Source organism: Notamacropus eugenii, chromosome 6 (assembly GCF_028372415.1).
Source record: "Notamacropus eugenii isolate mMacEug1 chromosome 6, mMacEug1.pri_v2, whole genome shotgun sequence".
In the NCBI taxonomy this organism is placed as follows: domain Eukaryota; kingdom Metazoa; phylum Chordata; class Mammalia; order Diprotodontia; family Macropodidae; genus Notamacropus; species Notamacropus eugenii.
Genome location: NC_092877.1, coordinates 154451638 through 154476219, shown reverse-complemented (window position 1 = coordinate 154476219; position 24582 = coordinate 154451638). Strand labels below are relative to the sequence as shown.

Genomic DNA, 24582 nt, shown 5'->3' with positions numbered 1-24582 from the left:
GCATCCCATTAAACTTTTATTACCCATGATATTAGAGACATAGATAATTGCAAACATCACAGAAACAAAACAGTCTATAGTTTTTCTACTTTCATACATGCTACATTTGTCTTATTCCTACACCCACTAACACCCTCTATTTTGAAGGGTCATTTATTTGGCAAACTCAGTTCAGAGCACATTTGAGAACAGAAGCAAAGTAAGACAAATGGGTCTTTAGGCAGTGCAGGCAGCTGTCATAAAGTCCACACAATAAGAAGTTTGTGAACTTTTCTCATACCAGAGATTTTCAAGCCTTACATCATACCTTATTTGCTTTCTTAGCCCACAACTGATTAGAAGGCAGGACTAAGCCAGTTTCCAAAAGCGGTGGCTTTGACAACCACAAGAAGTTATTTAGTCCAATTGCAGGCAGCCTGGGATCCAGCCAGATCATAGTCATAGACTAGTCACAAAACACATCCCACTTATGGTTAGAGAGCATTGATTATCTTTATAAATAAAATTTATATTTCCAGAATCCATTTTGCTTAAATTCCTCAGTTTTCCAAATAACCTTGCATCCATAAATAGCCAAATGGGTACATTTAACTGGTACAAAGGATAAAGCTCTGGATCTGCAGTAAGGACTGCAACCATGGAGAAGTTGCCTTTTCTCTTTCTGCCTCAGTTTTCAGATCTGTAAAATGGAGACATAATAGTATCTACCTCTCAGGAATATTGTGAAGATCAAATGAGTTAATAAAATCAGTCAAATAATTAGCATTTATTGCCCTCTATGCTAACTATATGTCAGGTAATGAACTAGGTGCTGGAGATACAGAGAAAGGCAAAAAAAAAAAAATCTCTGCTCTCAAGGAGCTTGCTGGATTACATCCAAGGATCTAATAAATCTTAAACTGCTTTATAAAAGCTACTTTTATACTCTAGGAATTTTCACTGGTTGTCCTTCATGCCTAAAGCTCAATTCCATCTCCTGATTTTCCTGGCTTCCTTTAAGTTTCATCTGAAGTCTCACCTTCTGCAAGAGACATATCCTAGTCATCCCTATCCTTAGTGTATTTTCTCTGAAATTACCTCCAATTTAACCTGTGTATGTCTTGTTTGTACATAGTTGTTTGTATGTTATCTCCTTGAATGTAGCAAAGTTTCCTCCCATCTTTTTGTATCCCTAGAACTTTCAGCACTTCCTCACTCAAATCGAAGTCAACTGCAAGTCACGCCATCATCCTGATGTCATGGTCTTCTTTGAAAACGAAGGACAAACACAACAATCCCTAGAGCTTAGCACCATACCTGGTACATAGTAGGTGCTCAATAGATGCTTTTTGAATTGACTTATCATGAAGAGAAAGATCATAAGAAGTAGTCATGAAAACTCAAAAACAGCACAATAGCTTGGGGTCATTTAGTATTAGTAAAAACATACCTGTACATCCTTATTAGCCTCTGAAGGGTGGTGAGTTATACAGCACAATACAGTAATTCATTTTCATAATGATGACTTTGAACAATAGGAAGACTGGTGTCTAAATACAGACTGTGCCCAGAATTGTACTCTTCATTTTTTCTTTCTTTGTATTTTTAGTTCCAAATTATTCCTTTCCCTTTATTCCCTCCCTCACCTATTAAGATGGCAAGAAATATGATGCCTATCATACATATGAAAGCAAAATGTATTAACACATTAGCTTTGTTGCAAAAAAAAAAACGAAAGAAAAAATTTGCTTGCTCTATTATCAATCCCTCAGTTCTCTATCTAGAGGAGGACAGCATTTTTCATTGTGAGTTCTTTGGAATTATCATGGATCATTGTGTTTATCAGTTGTTAAGTCTTTCACAGTTGACTATTGTTTCAATACTGTTTCAATACTGTTGTTACTGTCTACATTGTTCTCTGGTTCTGCTTACTTTACTATGTATCAATTCATATAACTCTTCCTAGGTTTTTGTAAAAACCATCCCCTTTCTAGCCATATCTTTAAATGTACTGCTTGTATGCATGCCTCCATGTCTCTCTCCAATGTCTTAATGACCCACAGTTATGATTCTCACCCATGAGTTAATCCTACAACTTGTTAATGGAAGGAAAGTGATCATGGATAGTTTACAAAACATTCTTCACTCAAGGCTAGTGCATTGTAAATGCTTCTATTTCCAAAATTGAACCCTCTTAGATTCTTAGGTTTTCCAGATAATTCTAGATCCACAAGTAGTAAAATGGGAACAGGGAACCTCTTTAATGAGATGTTATGAACCAAAATAACAAACAAATGTGGTTATTAATCACATAGAAAGTTTTGGATGAATTAGCAATGCCTAAAAATAGCCAGTCTTTTTCTTACATAGTTGTATATAGCTGAGAAAATTGAAGCAGTTCCATTTTGTCTGTAGTTCCTTTATTTTGTCTCTGGTTCTGTTTGTGTTGCAGTCCCTGCCCTTGCTTATAGCCTTCCTTACTGTTGAAACAGCAAGTATCCAGAATAGTCTTATCTATTAGGGCAGGGTCATGAGAAACAGCTAACTCAAACAAGAGCCTTTTCCAGTTGCACACCTCCAGTGTTATCCTCACAGCCTCAGTAACAAGGCTTTTCCAATGAAGAGATATCCCCTACCCAATTTACTTTCCACCTAATTAAAACTTATATAAGCTTTGCCCTTTTGTTCCTTTGGGGAGGCTACCCTAGTGCAGATAGGGCTTCTTTACTGGTGAACTCCATATATATTCATTGTTTCCTATGTATTTGGTGCTATTTGGTTCTGATTCTGTTTGTAGTTTTGTTTTGCTCTAGCATTGACAATTTTACCCACAAAAGCTGGAAAACCTGGAGGACACAGCAAACTAGAAAAAAGAAATGAGAGCTAATTGGGTGTATTGGAAAATGGTAGTCAAGTATAAATGGAAGGTGTCCATAAACCTTTTTTCCATATTAAAAAATCTGAAAGAGAAAAGAGTGATGGAGTTAATTCACAGGTGTGGTAGTTTACAAGCAGCAATGGGTATGAGAAGATGCAGACACTGACAACAGAGAGAAAATTAGTAATGGACAGAAAATTAAATAACTACAATCTCTGTGGGAAGGGGAATCAATCAGTCAATGGCAAAAGCACTTGCACCTGTCAGGAAAGTGAATCTGAATCCTGACTGTGTCCCTCATTATCCATGTAAAAAGAAGCAAATCTCCTAATTTTGCCTAGCCTTGGTTTCCCTCTTTGAAAATGGGGATAGTAATAATTGCATTCTACCTAACACACCAAATTGTATTAAATCAAGTACTTTACACCCTCAGTTATTAGGATTAGGGTATATTTATTCTACATGTGGGAGCTGGGGGTGAGGTGGGAAAACAGCTACCTACATGATGATTCTATTATGAACAACAGCTGTAATTGCACTATCTATTGTTACAACTACAGAATATTTCAATAAGTGACTATTCTTAATATACTTTATGAAAGACAAGAACAAGGATATAATCTTTTTGAAAGATTTCCATTAAAATGAAGAAAAAAGGTACAACCCTTAAAATTTTAATCTTCTACAATCCAGAATATCTGAATATCCAGAATAATCATCCCCAAGAGTATCTGACAATCAAGGTATTACCAGAATTTTCTCAGTTTATTTCATCTGCTTTTTTATGCATAGAGCACAAAGACCTCAGTATCAATTCTAACAATGGGAATTCTTTCCCATGTGTTATAAGCTTTGATTTCTACCAACTCAAATCCTTCTTATTAATTTTTGTTTATGTAAAAAATGTTTAAACTTACCTCTTCTCTTGTATTTTATGCTTTGTCAATGTTCTCTGAAGTGCAAGATACAGTCTTTCATACTATAAATAGAAAAAAGTTTTAAAATCCTTTCTAAATATCAATTCAATTGAAGGTAAAAATCAAAATAAATGAACCATACCATTCTCATAAGATGAAACACAAATACTATTTTAGTGACAAATGGAATTAGTTTCTACTCTGGTACTCATTTTCTCTGCTCACATGTGCGAACATATGGATGCATATTGTGTCCTAGAGACTTTGTTCTTGTGGATGGATCCATTATCCTTCTTCTTCTGCCCCTGCCCCCTTCCAAATGAAGCTGGTTTGGTCCAAAATAGAAGTCTCTAGAATAGTCATTTTATATCTGATCCTGAGGTATCATTTGATTTTATTTCCCTGAGTCAACATCTTCACTTGGATGTCCTATCCACATTCACATGGCTCAAACCAAACTCTTCATCTTGAATCACCCCTCAAAAAGCTATACTAAACTGGTTCTACTTCCCACCTTCTACAGTCTTATAAAATTTGTCACCATTATTCCAGTCTTCTTGATCAATTCTGTCAAATTCTTCCTTAAAAATCAGTCTTGGATTCTCCCTCTCTCTTCAATAAGTGATTATACTTAATATACTCTACTAAAGACAAGAGGGCAAGGATAGTATCTTTTTGGAAAGGTTTCCATCAAAACGAAGAAAAAAGGCAGAACCCTTCAAATTTTAATCTTCTGCTCTCTCCCTCTGTCTTTCTCTGTCTCTCTCTGTCTCTCTGTCTCTCTCTGTCTCTATCTCTCCCTCTCTCATTACTAACATATAGAAGAACTTTGCAACAATTAGATTTACTCCATTGTTGAATGGACAGCCTTGGGGAAGTAGTGAGTAGTAAGATTTCTTCAAGCAGAGGCTGAATGACCATTTGTAAAGGGTGTACTTAGGTATGTTTGAGAAACATGGCTCTTGAAGTCTCTTCAATTCTTAGAATCCACAAGATACTATTGAATTTATGATTGGCAGCTCTTAGCTCTTTATAATTTTGTATTGCTACATAAACATTTCACATATGTTGGGCTTTTATTGGACTGAGTTCCTTATGGAAATGACCAGATATTTCTGTTATATTCCTAATAATGCCTAGGAAAATGCTATCCATATAGTAAGGGCTTAACAATTAAAAGACTGATTAAAATAATAGATAATGAAGGGATTAAGGTAAGTGTAGATGACTTCCAACCACATTCTTACACAGATTCCTCACAGCTAATTATGTTTCTTTTCCACTTGCACTGAGAAAAGAGACAGTTGTTTTCTGGTTACTGATACACTGGAATATTTCATTTTTCCATGTTGTTTCTTGAAGTTCCAATTAGTCAAATGGATTAATTATAATAATAGCAACATTTATATAAAACACTTTACATGTCTTATATTGTTTATTCTTCACAGCAACCTTGTGAAGTGAGTGCAACAGTTATTACTACCTCCATTTTTACAGATTTTTTTTTGTGTTCATCCTTCATTTTCAAAGAAGATCGTGACATCAGAGAAAGGATGACATGACTTGCACTTGACTTTGTTTTGAGTAAGGGAGGGTTATGCAAGGTCACATGCCTCACTTTCTCCTCCTGAGTCATCTGAATCCAGTGATCAGATATTCATCAGGATGCCTCGAAATGGCCCAGGAGGCAATGGGACACCTTGGCCTTTTTTTGGCTAAGGCCTATTCAGGGATTCACTTAGACTCACTTAGAGTAATGCCCATTGAGTGAATAAGCCTCTTTAAGAAGTAGTCAGGCAATGGCCCCTTTAATGAGCAAAAGAAAAAAAATATAACTAAATCAAATTGAGAGGGAAAGAGCAACAGTTACTACTGATAATCACTCTTTAGCCAAAAGGGTCCAGAAAACAGTCATTAAGTGGAGTTTGGGCAGGGACTTATTGTTATCCAATATATGGGCTTCAGAGTGCACTGCATTTAAAGTTTCAGGAAAGAAAGAAAGAAAGATAGAAAGACAGACAGAAAGAAAGAACGACAGAAAGAAAGGAAAGAAAGAAAGGAAAGAAAGAAGGCCGGATGGAAGGAAGGAAGGAGGGAAGAAAGGAAAGAAGTCTAGTCAGCCAAGCCCAAGTTAACTGAGCTTCCTCTGGCTATCCAAATTTACCTTCCTTTGGAGAGGAGAAGAAAGGGAAGGAGGAGACAAAAGGAGGAGGATGAGCTAAGTTATCCAGCTAGCTGGGTCCCCATTCAGGCACCTTGGTCTACTCACAGGTTGCATTTGTCCTTCATTTTTGAAGAAGACCATGATATCAGAAAAATGATGACATGACTTGCACTTGACTTTGTTTTGAGTGAATGAGGGCTCTACAAGGTTACCAGCCTCACTTTCTCCTCCTGAGCCTACATCATCAAAGAAATGTATGATTGACAGATAAGGTGGTCAGGCCACACTGAAAGACTGAGGAATAAGCAATAAGCAGCCAGGGTGCTCCTCTTGTGCCTCCACAATGTCAAAAGAGAGTGACAAAGGTCCCCTAAAGTTGGGTAGATCTCCTGGGGTGAACTTGTAGGAAGACAAGGAGAAGAGCCATACAGGGTAAGGCAACTAGGTTAGACTGTGGATATAGCAGTGGGCTTGGAATTGGTAAGTTCTAATCCAACCTCAGACACTAGCTTCGTGACTCTGGGCAAGTCACATAACCTCTGTTTGCCTTAGTCTCCTCAACTGTAAAATAGGGATAATAACACCTACTTGCCAGTGTTGTGGTGATGATCAAATGAGATAATATTTATAAAGAATTTAGCACAGTATCTGGCACATCATCATTATTACAAGATGAGCAGGTAGAGGTGAGATGAGATCTACATCATTGGAGAGATATTTAGATTGATGAGATCACAGATCCATTTGAGAATTTGAATCTGGTCCCAAAAAGTGTGTGAATAAGGGAATGATTATCAATCAATATGAATGTATGGAGTTGATTTTTTGTACCATTGGTTAGAGACTGGGCCTTATCAACAGCTTGTATAAACCTGTGAAGGGAAATGTCATGTGAATTTCCATAAGGAGAGAAATAATGAGTATTGGAAAAATATTGGCTATGTAGTCAGAAGGTCTGGTTTTGAATCTCACCTCTGACATAGTTTCTATGAATTTGGGCAAATCATTTAACATATCTAAGCTTCAGTTTCCTAATCTGTAATATGAGAATGGACCAAATGGTCTATGAGACCTACAGGTCCCTTCGAGTTCTAGATGTATGATGCTATAATCCTTTGGACCATTCTCACCCCATCCCCCATGCACTATGTACCCTGGAGGAAACTGAAACACTCACTGCATTTCCACTTGGCTATTGAGATACTTGAGGGTCTCAGCAGAATTCTGTGTTTCCAGGCATTCCATGGAAGTGGAAATGTGACAGTTACTAAGACCTCAATATGTCACTATGCAGGGCATCTCCCATACATAACCAAGGAAGTGACAAGAGCCAGCAGCTATTAGGGGTTACTGACTAGGGTAACTGACTCTAAATCAGGCAGTCTCCAATCAAACTAGATATATAATCCCAGAGGGTAGAGAAGCTGTTTGTGTAACTCCTTAGCCCTGCAGGGCCGACATTCTGCTCCTTGGAGCTGCTGGAAGAAGGAAGCTAAAAAAATATAAATATTTAACTGTAAGAGAAAAAAAATGAGTTTCATTTTTTGAAATGATGGTTATAGATTGGTTTTAAATGAATTCACAATCTTTCTAGTCAATTTCAACAGGCAGAAATTAAATGGATAAATATTACCCAAGTGTCACTATTTACCTCAGGGAAGATCAGTTTGCAAATGCTCTCTGCTAACGTGTGCAGATACACTCGGCTTCGGCTGGTCTTTCTTTGAGGAAGATTTGCACTGACATGTTTCTCAGTAACTTCCTGGCACACAGGCAGAGTTGCCTTAGAACTTTCAGGTCTCTCTGCACGATCTTCTTCATGTTCTTCTGAGACATGGCCTTGAGCCAGTAAAGAGAAAGGGCACTCTCCAGTAATCTTAAGGTCTTTCAGCTTGGTGCAGAACATCCTCTGGCAAGTTTTGAGGATACAAAATGCCCTCCTCCTAAACTGTCCTGTGGTCTTCTAACTTGTTAACTGGAAACTCGGAGCCACCAATAGACTGATGAATCCAGTGGCTTTGATGTCTATCTGCAAGAGAAAGTAGGAACAGAGACAAATATTTCCTTATATCTCTATAACAGGGAGAACAGATATGAGAAAAACTTGTCATAAAGAGGAAAAAATGACACTTTCAGTTGCACCATTTTAATGTACATTTTATGAAATGAAAGGGCTTGATTTGGTAAAGAACCAAAGAATTATTATGAGTTTTAAAATTTAATTTTGATGGTGGTTTTGTTGTTTGCAAAGTCTAATATTCTGCTGGAGAAAAGTGTTCTTATAGTTGCATGCTTATTTCCCATAATTATTAAAATAGAATAAGATATTTCTAACAATAAAATTTTAGTAGCAAATTATTTTTCTTATTTTTTATGAAATTTCTTTGGTCTTAATCTTTTCAAAAGCTTTCAAACATGTTTGCCCAAAAGAAGAAACAGATACAGACACCAAGAGAGACCAAGAATACTCTAGCACATAAATGAAGTCCCATAAAAGCACTATAGCATATCTCCACATCACATTTGTCATCTGCTTCTCCAAAACTCTAAACTCTCATCTATGTCATTCTTGTGTGGTTTGTAGTATAGCCCTAAAACAATTGCACATCCATTAAATGCTCTACTGAGCTTGTCTACCATGTTTCCTACCTTGGGCTCCTGTTCTTGCTTTTAATCTGAAATGAAATTTTTACTATAAAGTGTCACACTATTTCCCATTTTATCTATGCATTTATTCCTTACAACAATCCAGTGAAATAGGTAATGCAAATATTGCTGTCATTCATATATATATATATATATATATATATATATATATATATATATATATATATATATATATATATATTACAAATGAGGCTTAAAAATCAAAGTGACTTGTTCTAGATCACATAGGCTAGTCAAGTTATGTCAGAAATAGAACTCCTGCATTTTGGCTCCTAATCTACTATGCTTTCCAATATGTAGGCTACTCACTGGGAAAAAAGAAAATGAGATGAGGATGAAGATGGCACATTCTCTTGCAGGAGAAGATAATGAAATAAAATGGAATTAATGCTCTACTTTTTGGTGTACAGCAGTGATTTTTGTCGTCATCTCTTGAAAAAAAAGCCAAATTGCAATTTATGAGTCAATTCAATTCAAAAAGTACTTATTATTTATGCTGCTTTGACATTGGTATGTCAGTTATGTATATAACAAGTTATATATATATATATAAAGTTATATATATAAAAGTTATACATATATAAAATAATAATTTATATTTATAATAAAACTATATTTATAATTTAAAATTTAAAAAATACATTTATAATAAAATAATTTATATATATAAAATAACTTGAATGCAATATTCTATTATCTTGTAGAAGAATGATATATTCATTGAAATAAAAGCTTATTCATTGCAATTGAAAACTTCTTCCAGTCATACTTAACTTTGCACTTAAATCTCAAGAATTACAGTTCAAATATGCTAATTCCACTGCCAATCCTTCAACTTAAATGATCTTAAAATTCTCTCAAAATTGATCTCTTGGTATTTTAGCTCTCATAATTGAACACTGATGAGTTTTCTTTTCCTCCAAATCTACACTTAATCCAGAATTGTGGACATTGCATTTCCTTCCAGAGTCACGGTAAGTATAATCATAAACGTGAACATTTGATAACAATAGGTCAAGGGCATATGACAAGACACAATGAGGCCTAAAGGAGAATAATAAAAGTGAGGAAGATTGTATATTGAGGAAGGGAAAGAGTGACAGACACACAATTTGTAATCACTGTGTCATTATGCATATTTCTACAGTGCTGTAAAGTTTATAAAGACTTTTCCTAACAATACATGGAGGATTCACAGGTACTATTTTGTCCATTTTACAGATGAGGAAATACTTGAAACAAAGAAAAAGCATTATTCAACTGGGCTATTGGCATGACCCCAAAGTGTTTAAGGGCAGAAAAGAGAGTAGTATATAAAAATGACTTCCCTCAATTCACCCTGCAGAGAGAAAGCTCCTGCTCTTAAAGAGTCACATCTAAAAAACTTCTTATGCTCTCTATGTTATCACCTCTCCTAATCTCCAAAGTTCCCTTCAACCATGATCCTTCTCAAAATGGACAGGTCTTATTGCTGTCCTTTTACATTCCATAAGCATGTATCTATGTTTGGTACATTATACCATTTCTCTATCTATTAACTAACTCAAACATGAGCTACTCTTTACAAGTGGAGCAACTAAGGCATTTTGAATGCGAAGATTTTTAACATAAATTATACAGAAAAACAGACATGATTCCAAAAGGAAACAGTATGCCATGTGGTAAGATATGCCCATTCTCTGAAAAAGCTAGCTCAGGAAATGAAGTGATACCATAGAGGAGATGCACAATATTCTCTGAACCCCAAAAATGAGCATATTTGTTTTATGCTTCCTGTTGGTCTGGATTGTTCACTAAACTAGATTGAAACTAATTAAACACAATTAATTAAAAATTCAATATCAAATATAAAAGTTACATTTAATGTTAGTGGAGGATTCAGAGTCTGATCATTGATTATGGAAATAATGAGATAGTGGAAGCAACTAAGTGAAATTTAAAAATATGAAACATAACAACATGTTAGGGAGTAAACAGCAGAATGCATAAATATTAGGAAAAGTTTCAAGGGGATATTCAAAGATCAAAAGTTGATTATTAAATAACCTTTCCCATTGATTCCTCTTTTTTCAGGAGACTACCCCACGTGAGGTCCTTATCTTAAAAGCGTTCACTTCTTGATGAAAACTAGGCATCAATTTTAACATTGTTGTCCAAATCAATTAATGCTTCCATCAGACCTTCATAGGAATTATTTTTAATATAAAGTAACTATGGAGAAATTAAGAAGGGACAGAACATTTTAAACTATCCAAGGAACATTGCAGTATAAAGCTAATTCAAGAAGCAAATGCTAAATAACACTCGTTGAAAGTTCTTTAAAGAATGAAACATTGATGCTTTACTCTTTTACTATTCACTATCAAATAATATGAATATTTTGCTAGTTAGATCCAGTTTTGGGTAAAAAAATACAAAGATCCAAACTGACTTGATGTAATAGGTGAGTTTATTGAAGGCATGCAAACTATTAGTCTCAGCATTTCTATTCATTCGGGAAGGGTTACATGGGTAATCAGTCTCAATGCCTCTTACTAGGTCCTTGTCTTTGTCTAACATAGGGTAAAGGAAGACAAGCATGTGACTGCTCTCCCTAAAAATAACTCAACTTCCAGATGGCCCTTGACTGTTAGGGGCTATGTGGTTTAATATGGCAGTAGACAAAGGGACCTGGATCCTAATGCAAATGTACTAACCTTAGAAGATGTAGAGCTAATACACCTTTGAATATAATTATCCAATATGTCAATAAAACTAAACACAGAAGTTTATAGAATTCCTTAATTTTCAGAAAAATGTACTCATGGATATGTATAAATCATTACAGATGTCTCCATCCTCATGTTCTCTCTTCTCCTTCACAACCATGAACTGATCACATACTCCATCGTTATTCATGTAATACAAAGAGAAGAGAAATTCATCTTTCAAATATATTGGGTGGACTTCATGGGCAAAATTATGGGAAGATGTTGGGGAAGGTCATGTAGGCCAGGTAGGCATGAAGGCAATTACACCACTGGAGGAGCTACCTACATCATTAATATCACAGACTCATTGAAACGCTAGAAAAAGACATAAGGTGGAAAAGGCACGATTTTCTAAAAACAATTGTTCACATAGGCTCACGATGATGATGATGAGGAGGACGACAATGCAGATTTTACTTAGCACTTTAGTCAGTCAATAAGCTTTTATAAACTGCTTTACATATATCAAGCAATTCTATACTTGAAACCTGGTAAAAATAATTTTTCATGACTTCTTGTTGTGTTTGTCTGTTTTTGAAGAGGACCATGACAACACAGAAATGATGATATGAGTTGTATTTGACTTTGTTTTGAGTGAGGGAAGATTGTGTAAGGTGACCAGCCTCACTTTCTCCTCCTGAGCCATCTGGATCTAGTGACCAGATATTCATCAAGATGCCTGGAGATGGCCCAGGATGCAGTGGGAGACTTTGGCCTTTTAGACTAATGCCTTTTCAGGTACTCCCTTAAAGTGAGATAATGCCCATTCAGTGAAGAGGCCTCTTTAAAAAGTAATCAGAGGATAGACCCTTTCAATAGAAAAGAAAATATAAATAGATAAAAGTAACAGCGATGTTATAATGGGAAATAAATACATATATGTATTTATATATTTATATATTTTTCTTTCACATATGTGAAATTGCTGGTGATCAGATAAGCAGACTGCTGATATTTTAGGTGAAACTGAGTGTCATTCAATATATGTTTTCCAATTTCTGATTTTCCTTCTTGGATTTGATCAGAACATTTCCCATGTCTTGTTGCTTCTCCTCAACTCTAAAAACAATTTAGAATTCTGGAGAAGAAATGAATTTCAGAAGGTTTCATCTTTTTTTCTGAGAGGCAATTTGGTATAAGACAGTAACTAGAATGCTGGAATTACCATCAGTTGAACCTGATGATTCATCCTCTGGATACTTGCTATCTATGTGACCAAAGACAAGTTGCTTGCTCTCTTTAAGTCTCATATTCCTTATTTGTTAAATGATTATTTTGATATCTGTAACCTTTAGCTCATTGGGTTGTTTTATATCCCAGTGGAAAAAAAATAAAATGCTTAGAAAATTTTCATGTATTACAGAAACTCAGCTGTTGTCGCTTTTGATGAATGTCTTTATTTCTGAGAAGAAATTATGTAAGCTAATTAGTCTGTGAGAAAATACAATAAATCTAGAATCAGTTGCTTTTGGCAAAAGATGAAAGTTTCCCTACGGAAGACAATGTTCATGGTGATTTTACTAGATCTCTGCACAGTGTTTAACAACGCAAACCAGAAGACATCAGTGACTATCCTTTCTTTGTTTTTCTGGAGGGTTATGTTTTAATGTAGATCTCTTTGGTGTATATTTCTAAAAAGACATACTAAGATATCTTCATTAGAGCTGCTAATGGCCATGCTCACAGTCATCACTCAAACTTTTCTCCCTGTCACTCTCTGTGTCTGTCTCTCTATGTCTTTCCATCTGTCTGTCTCTCTCTGTGTCTATGTCTGTCTCTGTCTCTGTATATTTGTGTGTGTGTGTGTGTGTGTGTGTGTGTGTGTGTATCATATCCTCCAAAGATATCAGATACAATTCTGGGTAATCCTTCTTTATCATATAAAAAGTTCTATGGTCTCTCCCCCAAGTTCTCATTAAAATAAGTTTGCCATAGCTTACGATGATTGGCGTACAGGGGAAAAAAACCTGAAGACTAATTTGTGAAAAAATCTTTATTTATTAAGGAAATGATAACTATGTCAATAGATAGCACTTTTTTGTATTACAAAAATAGAATTATCATGCATTACAGAACAGAGATTCATTTTTTTCATCTTGTTTAATTCCATCTGTTAATACAATATTGGGCCAAACAAATGCCATTACTAAAATAATATCCGGAAAGCTTAGTTACTTACACTAAGCTGATACTTAAGCCCCCTTTCTATTCACAAAATGAAATCCATGTTTATACAAAGTAAGAAAGTCTTATGCTGCTTCTGTGCCTAACATTTTCTACAAATCCATATTTGAAATTGGTAGATAATTTCAAAAGGATATAATAACAAGATAGCTCAAAATTATAAACTTAGAGGATAAGACTGGAAGGGCAAACATTCTGAATGCTGAGGGACGGCACTGCCATAGATCTATCATCTTGTCTTTGTGAATATTTTCTCCAATGATGCAAATCACAACCCTTATATCTTGTCATTCTGTGTAATTCCACTCCATGTTCTCCCATCAATCCTTCAAAGATATATTCAATGTTCTGTGAGCTTCTTCCACATCTCCATAACATTCTCAGTTACCAATGCCACATAACAGATATCCATGGGTTATCTTACTCTCTCAATATATGACTGCCCCACCTCCTTTTTGGACCACACAAATCCATTCATGACCTGGAGATCATTCCAAGTATGGAGAAAAGCTTTGAGTCTCTGTTAACACTAGGTTAGTTAAAAGAATTGGGGATGGTTAGCCTGGAGAACGGTTGTCATACAGAAGGTTAGCCTGGAGAACGGTTGTCATATAGAAAAGGACTTTAATTTATTCAGTTTTTTTCCAGCTGCAGAATCAGGTGAAAACTGTAAATGGGCACTTAGCCTCAATTTCAGAGGGGGAGGTTTTTTTTTTTTAATAATTAGAGCTACCCAAAAATGCAATGGATTGCCTGGGCAGAGAGGTGAGTGTGTCCCCCTTTCTTGGAAGTTAGCAGGCAGAGGCTGAACAGCCACTTGTTGGGAATTCCTTTCGGGAATAGTTTGAACTAGTTGGCATCTGAAGTCCCTTCTACCTCTAAAATGATGTAAATGATATCCAATACACAGCGTTAGTGTTCACTCTTTATAATGAAGCATCTCTCCTCTAAGCAAAAAGAAAATAGTACCACTATTTATTAACAAATAACCAAATAAAGCTAACTGCCCATCAGTTTTAACTACTTTCTATTACTTTATTTCTTTATTAATGTACAGAACATCACAAATAAGGTTAATATATTTGGGATGTCATTTAAGGAGGCAGCACTGGATACTGGAAAAAACATTGACAATTATTATATTCTAGTACTTAGTCTCTCATTATGGGCAAATGACTTAACCTTTTGGGGCCTCAGTTTCCTCGTCTACAATATTTGAAATCAATCTGAAATTACAAAGTTGGTTGTAGTTCTGTCAAAACAGATGAATGAGTTCATATCTGTAATCTGTTAAGGTAAGGTTAATGGTGGTGGGGGAGGAAGGGTTAAAGATCTTCCCTGCCCATCAATAGGCCTCAGATACCTTTTTGTTCATTTCTATTGAGGCACTGAGTCAGAGGGTCCTGCCCTCCAGCTCTAAAAAGTATTAAATTCTCTGAGGTGAGGTTTCACTTTGGGCTTGCTCATTGAAAGTAATTGTTTGACCAGACTCTGGGCAGTCACTAAGCAGCTCCCTGGCTTTGAAAACCCAGATGTCGGAACTTCTCTCTCTGGTAACAATGCATCTATGCAATGGTCAGACAGTTGGATCTGTCTGTTGATCTGTGATGTATGTATTGCTTAGGGTCAGACAGTTAGAAGCTTTGTTTGTTGGCCTTTATTTCTCTGTGTGTATTTTCTCTGTTGGTAGACAGAAAAACAAAAATGCATGATTTTGGTGTAAATTTTTTTTTGGCATCAATTGAAAAAATACACATGATAAAATATACCATGAATCTTCAAAAATATATTATACCATTATTTTTTATCATCACACATTATTTAGTATATATTATGCTATATTATATCATGTACACATGTGTATCTTAAGGAATTTTCCATTCCAATACTTCAAGTACATGAAATTTGGTTAATGTGGGTATATCCCTGGCCAAAGTAGATTGAAGTCCCTCTATAATTCTGCGGTTGGTCCATGAGGATTTCTATGACCAAATGATGTCTCCTTCCATAAGTCATTCTAGTAATTAACACTTCACATTTAACAAAACTCTTCCTCAAGCAAGAGATTTAGAATATATAATCAGACTTGTACCCAAAACATTTCTAGCTTTATGGAGAACTCAATAAAGCCTGTGTTGTATTGGTATAATCTTCAAGAACTCAGAGTCTGCTTCATATAACTATAGAGCATCAGAAACATACTTTAGTGGGAAAAAAATGAGTATAATGTTATTTTAAAATAACATACAAAAATAGTTCTCCAGTTTTAAAAGATTGCTGCCATTGTGTTAGGATATCTAAGTCCTCTTAGAGTTTTAGAATTCTATGTTTTTTAATTTTTCTTCTTTATGGTTTTATATTGGCTTTCTTTTGGGGAATACTGGAAGAAGAAAGTTTATTTTTACTTCACTTAAATCAACTAGAGAGGAAAAAAGGCAATGAAATATCCTGATTAATGATGTGAGAAATGTGATTTTGAGTTGGGGATTTATGTCAAAGAAACCATGGTTCTTCACAAATTGTACTTTTATAAGACAAACCAACATTTATGATGACTATCATTTAACCTGACAGTTGCATTAAAAATAGAATTATTTTTAAATTCACTGAATTCTTGATAATTTGCTAGTATTGGAAAAATTCTTTGGGTTGTGTATCCATTGGCAATGAGATCTGGATATTTCCAAAACAAAGGCCAGGGAAAGGAATGAAGAAGAAGAGGTGGGTGCTATAGACTTGAGGTGGTCATAAACTAAGCCAGAGCCTTAGATCTACTATTAAGTCCAGAAAAGCCCCCAAACCTATTTGGTGAGCTTAGGAATGGAAATCCTTTGAGAACAAGCTATTCTTGTTGTGGAAACTTGCAGTATGGAGACAATGCTTCAAGTTCAGATTTTTTTGTATTACTTTTTCTTTTATCTAGTTCTTTTTCTTCAGTCAATTAATGTACTATTTATTACCTGGGAATTAAAAAAAAAACTTCCTTAGAAGAAATATACTTTTCCCCCCCTAATTTTCCTCCTAATGTAAAAATTCTAAAATTCCCCTCCTCTTCCTCTCTCTCTCCCGCATACAAATGCATACACATGTACACATGATCACACAGCCCCATACTTTTTATTTTCTACTTTCCAAATCTATCCTATTAATTGTGCACATATAAATTGACTCTCAAAACAAAATTTAGCAAGGGACTCTCTTTTTGACTTATTTTTCCAAAAATGCCTTTACCACATGAAAAACTGTTCCTTGGTAGTCTAAAAGCACTATAGGAACTGCTTAGGCAATAATATTTTCTATTCATTCAGTTTACTCCATTCTCTTCTCTTTGGCCAACTTACTACCTTCAGCTCTTTTTAATACTAACGCATGCTACCGAATTGTCATTTGTTTACAGTATTTGTGACTGCTGATAGGTTCATATGAATGGAAATAATCCATCCCCTGAAGTGGTTACATGTATTTAAATATGCAGCATTCAAATTTATAATTATGTAAAATATGATAGTGGTTCTAGATCAATGGAAATATACAGTGAGAAATGAATAATGTAGCCATTTAAGGGATTCATTATTTTCACTAATTGAGACCTAGCTATAGTATTTCCTCTTGATTCAGTATGTTCCGTCCTTATTATCTTTGGTTGTCAACTCTCTGCCATCACCTCTTCTAATAGACTGCATGTTACTCAATTACCCTGACTGCAATATCTATCAATAATTTTTTTGTCCTGTACCACTTCATGTCTTATTACCTTTTTTTCCTTTCTTAGTTTCTTCCTTAGGTGTCTGTTCAGTATGTTTTAAGCACTAATCTGTCCAATGTTTTGTACCATACTGAACAGGAGAAACAGAGGAGTTATTTCTTCTAAGTCTCTTGATAAATAATGTAGTATTATTAGTACAGAGAATAGAAATTGTCTAGGCAAGTTTAATATTCAAAACCATCATTTAAAGTAGTTGATTTTCTTCCTTTCCTCTTTTTTCCTCATTAACATACTGATTTTCTGAAAAATGAACATTTTCTGAGAGTGTTATTTTCCTTAGTACTGCTACTTTCTTTTCTTTTCTCTTTTATAATAGTGACTTTAAAAAAGATTTCTTTAAATAGCTAATGCTTTATTTTGGCCAGAGCACACAAAAGAACTAGATTTGTGGTGGAAAGAATAGGAGATTTGAAATTTGATGGGATGCATTCACATATGAATAGTGCTATTTAATAGTTGAACTACCTTGGGCAAGTCATTTCATTTCCTATAAGCTAAAGTTTTGTTATTTATAAAATGAGTGCCACTTCATAATACTGTTTTTGGGAATGTGCAATTAAAGTTGTTACAGAAATCTACATTGTCATCATCATCATCACTAATATTTAGACTTGTGATTTCATTGGTGTGGAGAAATCCCATCAAAGAAACTCCGTCTATAAATGCCCTCAAACTTAGAGTTGTTTTGGGTGCTAAGAAGTACATTGACTTGCTTATGATCACACATATCGCCAGTATGTGTCACAGGTGAGACTTGAACTTAGGTCTTCTTTACTTGGAGGGCCACTACCATGTAATCATTTGCTTGCCATTGGCTGGAGTTAGGAGAGTGAGGAGGGAAGAAAAAAGACAAAATTGCCCAAACTCCTCTTCTCCCTTACTCTCAAATTTTCTTGCGGAAAAAAGATGAATGTCTAAATCTCTTCTCCTCCATTACACTCAATTTCCTCTCACCTTTTCTTTCCAATCCCTTTCAGCTTTATATTTCTTTTAGTTGGAGGGTTCAGATATAAGTCTATACCATCTCTGACTCTTTGGGGAGATTTCAAGGTGAAATGAGAGAAGACAACAGGTGCACAAGCCTTCTTTTCTTTTACCAAAAATGATTAAATTTCGCATCTGAAACATGGAAACAGAATAACCTAAAATGTACATTTCTTTCCAATAATTTACATACCCTCTTTTTGTTTGCATTCTTTCAGAAAGAGGCAACCTTGATACTTCACTCTATTAAAGTAGTATTTGACACTACATCTAAAATTATTTAACATACATTTTCTAAAATTTTGAATACCAAAATGTCTTTCTCCTACTTCCTCCCTCCCCCACCCCACTCAAGAAGGCACACAAATTGATATTGATTATATATGTGAAGTCATACAAGACATTTCAATATTGGCCATATTATAAAAGAAAATGCAGACAAAAATAAGAACAATAAAGATTTTTTTTAAAAGCACACTTCAATCTACATTTATAGTTCACCAGTTCTCTCTCTGGAGGAATTGCCTTAGAGTAGTTAAATCTTTAATAAGATTAACCTTATAATATTGTTTTCACTTCATACGGTGTTCTCCTGGTTCTGCTCATCTCACTTTGCATGAGTTCATAGAAGTCTTTCCAAGTTTTCTGAAATCATCCTGCTCATCGTTCCTTATAGCACAATAGAATTCCATTACAATCATACCACAACTTGTTAAGTCCTTCCCCAGTTGATGAGCATCCTCTTGACCTTTGATTCTTTGACACCGCAAAAAGTTGTTATAAATATTTTTGTAAGAACAGGCCCTTTCCCATTTTCTTTGATCTCTTTAGGATACAGATCAAGTAGTGATATTGGGTCAAAGGGCATGCACAGTTTTATAACCCTTTAGGGGTAGCTCTAAATTGAAATAAATAAAATATATACATACATACATACATACATATATATATATCCAAAAATATTCTTTCTATGAACATTCTTATGATTTTCCTTTTCTGTGTTGTTTAGGTAGTTGAAATATAGCTAATACATATCTTAAGGCCTTCTTACCTCTAGGTCTAGGAAATTGTCTGTGATCACATACAGATCCCTGAAGCTCCCTAGGTCTCTGTTTCTCCTATGGTCACAGTAGGGGGTCTGGCTGGCTCTTGAAATCCTTGACATTTTTAATCCTCGGATCTTATTAGTGATGTTGCACTGAGTATCCAGCTTTCGGTTTACTTTCAAATCACATAAAAGGTCTGAACTCGTAAGACTTCTGAAGGACTTGTCACTTTTTGTCTTTGGAAACTTGTGAGTGCACATACAATGTTCATTGGACACTCTAGGCCTCAGTTTCAGGCAGAATCCATGGAGAGGCCTCTAGAGAAGATGCTTTTCATTTTCAATGCCCAAGTTCCACTTAACATCTGACTTAGAGTGATTACAATAGTAACAGTTTCTATTTCCCTCCCAGTTTCATTTAATTATTTTTTTCTTTTTCTCGTTGAAAAGGCCATTCCCTGACTACTTCTTAAAGAGGCCTATTCACTCAATGGGCATTACCTCCCTCTAAGTAAACATGAAAATACCAAGGTCCCCCACTGCATCCTCGGCTGTCTCTAGTCATCCTAACGAATATCTGGTCACTGGATCTAGATGGCTCAGGAGGACAAAGTGAGGCTGGTGACCTTGCACAGCCCTCCCTCACTCAAAACAAAGTCCATTGCAGGTAATGTCATCATTTCTCTGATGTCTGAAGATGAACACAACAACAATACATACATATAAACTCACACATATATAGCATGGCTGCTTATAGTCTAGGAAAATATTAAATCTTTTGAAATAGCATTTAAAATAAATTATATTTTATTTTAGATCACAGAACTGGCCTATCAATCAATATGTATAGCATGGACGGACACTGTCACTGGACAATGAGCTGGGCCCAGAATTGAACAGAAATAGAACAAGCTGCATTGTCTTTGGAAAACTGCATGGCCTTTTTAATGAACCCTAACTTCTCCCTGAAACAAAGGCCTGTAATTTTCAAGAATATTCTTCAGGTAATGAGTATTTAATTGAATGCCATAAGTCACTGAATATTAGAGGCTCCGAAGAATTCAATTGAAAGTCATTCAAAGGGCAAAGGAGAGACACATGGTAAACAGGAGTAGACTGCAACATATTACCAAACAGGAACTGTGCCCGAAAATCAGTGTAAAGGATATTGTCAAAGTATGTATTACTTGAATAGTAGGTCAGCTGATCGTGTAATGAGAGTCAAAAGTAGTGTCTGGATAACCTGCGTGCTCCATTGGTATCCATGCAATGTCAAGAGACCTAAGGGGAAATCTACAATTTATTGGGAGAAATGCCTATGAAGGATTTATGGGAGGACAAGAGTCACTCAAGAAGAGAAGGCATGGATTGGTTATGATCTCCACCACTGGAGAGGCAATACCAATATTGATAATATCACAGACTCACCAAAGAATCAAATTATTTGATTTTTCAAATATTTTTCCTACTTATATAATTTTGTGTTGGTAGTTACTTATTGTTATGTAGATTATCAGGTTTTGTAGAAAAGACAATGGATCTGAATGTCAAATACCTGTCTTTTAATCTTAGTTTCCTCATTCACTAGTTCTTTCTACATTTCAAAGTGACTACAAGTATACAATAAGACCTATGTAGAGAAACTGAACTATTTGTAAAGTGGTGGCTTAATTATGAACTTAAATGTAAATTTCTGTCTCTACCCCAATCACAGGTACAGTAACAGATGTTTCTGGTAAGGTAATTACAGTGAGCAAATATAACCCTAAGGTACACAATGTAAAACAGAGCAGAGAACAAGCATATTTCATTCACCTTTTTTTTCTCTGACTCTTGTCTCCTGGAATATGAATCCTAGTTATTGGTTGACTACATAAGCTACAAGTCAAGAGATCTGGATTCTTGACCTGGTAATGCAAAATTAACTGAGTGACATTAGGCAATTGACATAACCTTTCTGGACTCAGTTTTCACATCCAGAAAATGAATGGGATGGACTAGATTATCTTTACTTCTAACATTCTGTAATTCTATTCCAAATCTAAAGGACTAATCTGCAAAATCTTCCTTTGTATGACTTTTTTGGATTTGATCTCTTTCCTACCTTAAACTAGGATATTCAATAGGTTAATCAGTAAATAAACACTTATTAAGTACCTACTATGTGCCAAGCACTGTGCTAAGCCATGGGGATAAAAAAAGAGGCAAACAACATTCCTTTCCCTTAGTGGGTTTGCAATCTAACGACTCAAATTCTAATTATTTCTTTGGATCCTGAGGGATCTGTGACCTCATTCTTTCCTGACGCTTCAGAGTTAGTCCCCTAAATGCTGTCTATGATCTGGTGTGACATTTTTTTTCTTTTACAAAAATGGACAAAATTAATTTATTTTTACTTTATCTCATCAAAAGCCAACATAATCTAGAACTATTAAGTTAATAAAACTTTAACTTAAAAAGAACTATGAAGGAAGTTGAGAAATGTTTGTAAAATCAACTTCCTTGTTTTTAAAATGATAATCTATTAGGTTTTTTTTAGCCTGAGTCTCCCTATTTTGTACAGGCTGGAAGTGCAGGGGTGTAATGCCGGTGAGATACCCATAACAGCTGCTATGAATATGCATACATATTTCCAGGGTAGACTCACAAAATACAATAAACTCTCTTCCTCAAAGGCAAAACCAAAATATTTATTTAGAACATCACTGTTAGGATACCAGAAGGTAAGATTTAGCAAGGTACTTATCACCAATCCAGAGAATGCCAACATCTTAAACATTTTTTCTGTTAGGCCTCCCCACAAAACAAGTTCCCCTAGGCAAAACTTTTCCCTTCACCTGCTCATGTTTGCTTCTCTCTCCCCAACATTCTATTTCAGTTAAAATTCTGTTGGGCAAGCTCCTCCCACAATGGGTTCCATGTGACTTGGGCCCCATGTGATTCAAGTTCCATGTGACTCAGACTATATCACAGCTGTGAGCTGGGCCAGGGCTCAAAACAGGTCATATAGGCCTATTAACAGACAGGGAAGACCCTTCTATTCCATTAACATTACAAGGCGCTACTCATAAACCCAATCCTATTATTGATCAGCAGAGAAATTTTGACCCCTCCATTTCTGACCTGGTTGGGTTGGCGCTACTTTAGGCAATATGGTGGCCCTGAGGACATTAATTATGAGAACTCTCCTAAGGGTTCAACATAATATTGCCCCAGTTTTTGTTGTTCAGTCATTTTCAGTCACGTCCGACTTTGTCACCCTATTTAGGGCATTTTTGACAAAGATACTGTAGTAGTTAGCCATTTTCTTCTCCAACTCATCTCACAGATGAGGAAACTGAGGCAAACTGGGTTAAGTGACGTGCCCCATGATCACACAACTGGTAAGTGCTGTAGGCCAGATTTGAACTTAGGAAGTTGAGTTTTCCTGATTCCAGGGCTAGTGCTCTATCCATTGTACCACTCAGGTTCCCTAATCCCTTAATACAGTCACCCTACCAGAATGGCCCACTACAGCTCAGAACTCCTAAGCAAGAGACTAATCAGCTTCAATCTCCCCAGTAGCTAGAATTATAGGAGTATGCTACTTTAAATGTGTTTAATGTATATGGTGCAAAGGACTGTTGTTTTTGTTTTTTGTCTTTTATTAACTTCAGTTTTTAAAAGTCTTGACTCAAACTATTCTATGGTATTGGGCATGTCCTAACTGCCAACTTGCAGATGGAAAAGACCCTTCATTACCATTACCAAATGTTTCTTTTTTCCTATTCAGATATTAAATATGAAATGCTAAAAATATTACCTTTGATTACATGAAGTTGAATAGTTAAGTTTCTGTGTACCTAAAGAATCTCTTTATAAAAAATTTTTATTTTATCTTCAGTTCCAAATTCTCTCCTTTCCTAGTTCCTCTCCCATTAAGAAAAACAAAACTAGTTATAAATCTGTAGAGTCAAGCAAAACAAATAATATTAGTTTTTCAGTGCTAGTTACTCCTATGTTTATAAATCATTTGGTTGTCATTAAACTTTGTCAAAGCCAGGAACAAAATACATTGGGAAACTGATGACACTCAGCTCTCAGTTATCTACATGCCTCTTATTCTAACTGCAGTTTGTATGTGGTTAATTTTTCAGCCCATGTAAATTTCTTCCTAGCATGACTCATGCTTCAGGGACAGTATGCCCTGTTGCCTAGAGCAAAGACAGTGTATGAATAGAGAATTCATATTCATGCCTCTTCTTTGCCCAATATAGCTACAGTACACAGGATAAAACAACATAACTTTTAAAGATACATGGCCAAAATAATCTTTAATAAACTATTACTTTGATTGGGAAGAGTCAAAATCTCCCATTTTTGAATAAATCTACAAGGGACCTAAAATAAACTTTTAGATTTATGAGGAATCTTAGGGGTCACCTATCACAATGCCATTACTTACATATAGAAAAGATGAAGCCCCAAGAAGGTTAATAACTTTCCCAATATTATACAAAACTATCAGTGATTGACTTGAAATACCTCAATTTTTTTAGCAAGTCAAAAAAAGTCAAGATCGCTATTGTCAGCCCAAATAAATAATAGTGAGGAAGGAAAATGAATGTAGAAAAGTAATATGCATTTCCAAGTGAAGCATAGTAGAAATTATTTCTTATTACTATTTTGAAGTATCTACAATATTATTTGTTTCCTTAAATGCAAATAAGCATTTTTGACATATGGCAAACACTACAGTTAATTGGGAATTCACAACTTAAATTCACTCATAATTAATGGTTACATGGATGATATTTATATGTAATTACTTTTCCTTGCAACAGATTCCTGGAAACCATTTCAGAAAACAGAACTGTTCAAAGTATATCTTCCCCCCATCCTTAGTGTTTTATAAAAACACTGTACAGCCTGCAGTCATGTTCTTTCAATAGTAAGGAGAAGATCTGTGATGGTGAGGCAAGGTGATGACCAGTTTAAATAAGAGCAGCAGAAAACTTCGCCATGGTCTTCAAGGACAAATGGACTTTAATGAAATTAGCAGATACTGGAATAAAATGGATTTTATGCCACAAAACAACTTGCACATGTTCAATGAATGTTGACTGACGACAAGAAGAATGGAAATAAAGCATTCCTGGAATATTAATAGGAATATACAAGGACATCTAAAGCAATTCTAACAGACTGAGACCCAAAACATGAGATAAATTAGATTAGTTGGTTTGGCCTTAAAAGTTTTGTGCATTAT

The 24582-nt window shown here is 35.3% G+C and overlaps 1 protein-coding gene across 7 annotated transcripts in view; it reads right to left on the bottom strand.

Moving 5' to 3' along the window:
- GUCY1A1 (guanylate cyclase 1 soluble subunit alpha 1) overlaps positions 1-24582 on the bottom strand; it is a 76797-nt gene that overhangs the window by 36520 nt on the left and 15695 nt on the right. For 5 of the 7 annotated variants that reach the window (XM_072621339.1, XM_072621338.1, XM_072621345.1 and 2 more), the window contains 2 exons: positions 7590-7967; positions 3775-3836 (listed from right to left, as the gene is read on the bottom strand). In XM_072621339.1, coding sequence (XP_072477440.1) covers positions 3775-3836; positions 7590-7844 — 317 coding nt within the window. In that variant the 5' untranslated portion in view covers positions 7845-7967. The remainder of the gene's footprint in view (positions 1-3774; positions 3837-7589; positions 7968-24582) is intronic. The other 2 variants (XM_072621342.1, XM_072621344.1) reach the window with 1 other exon arrangement.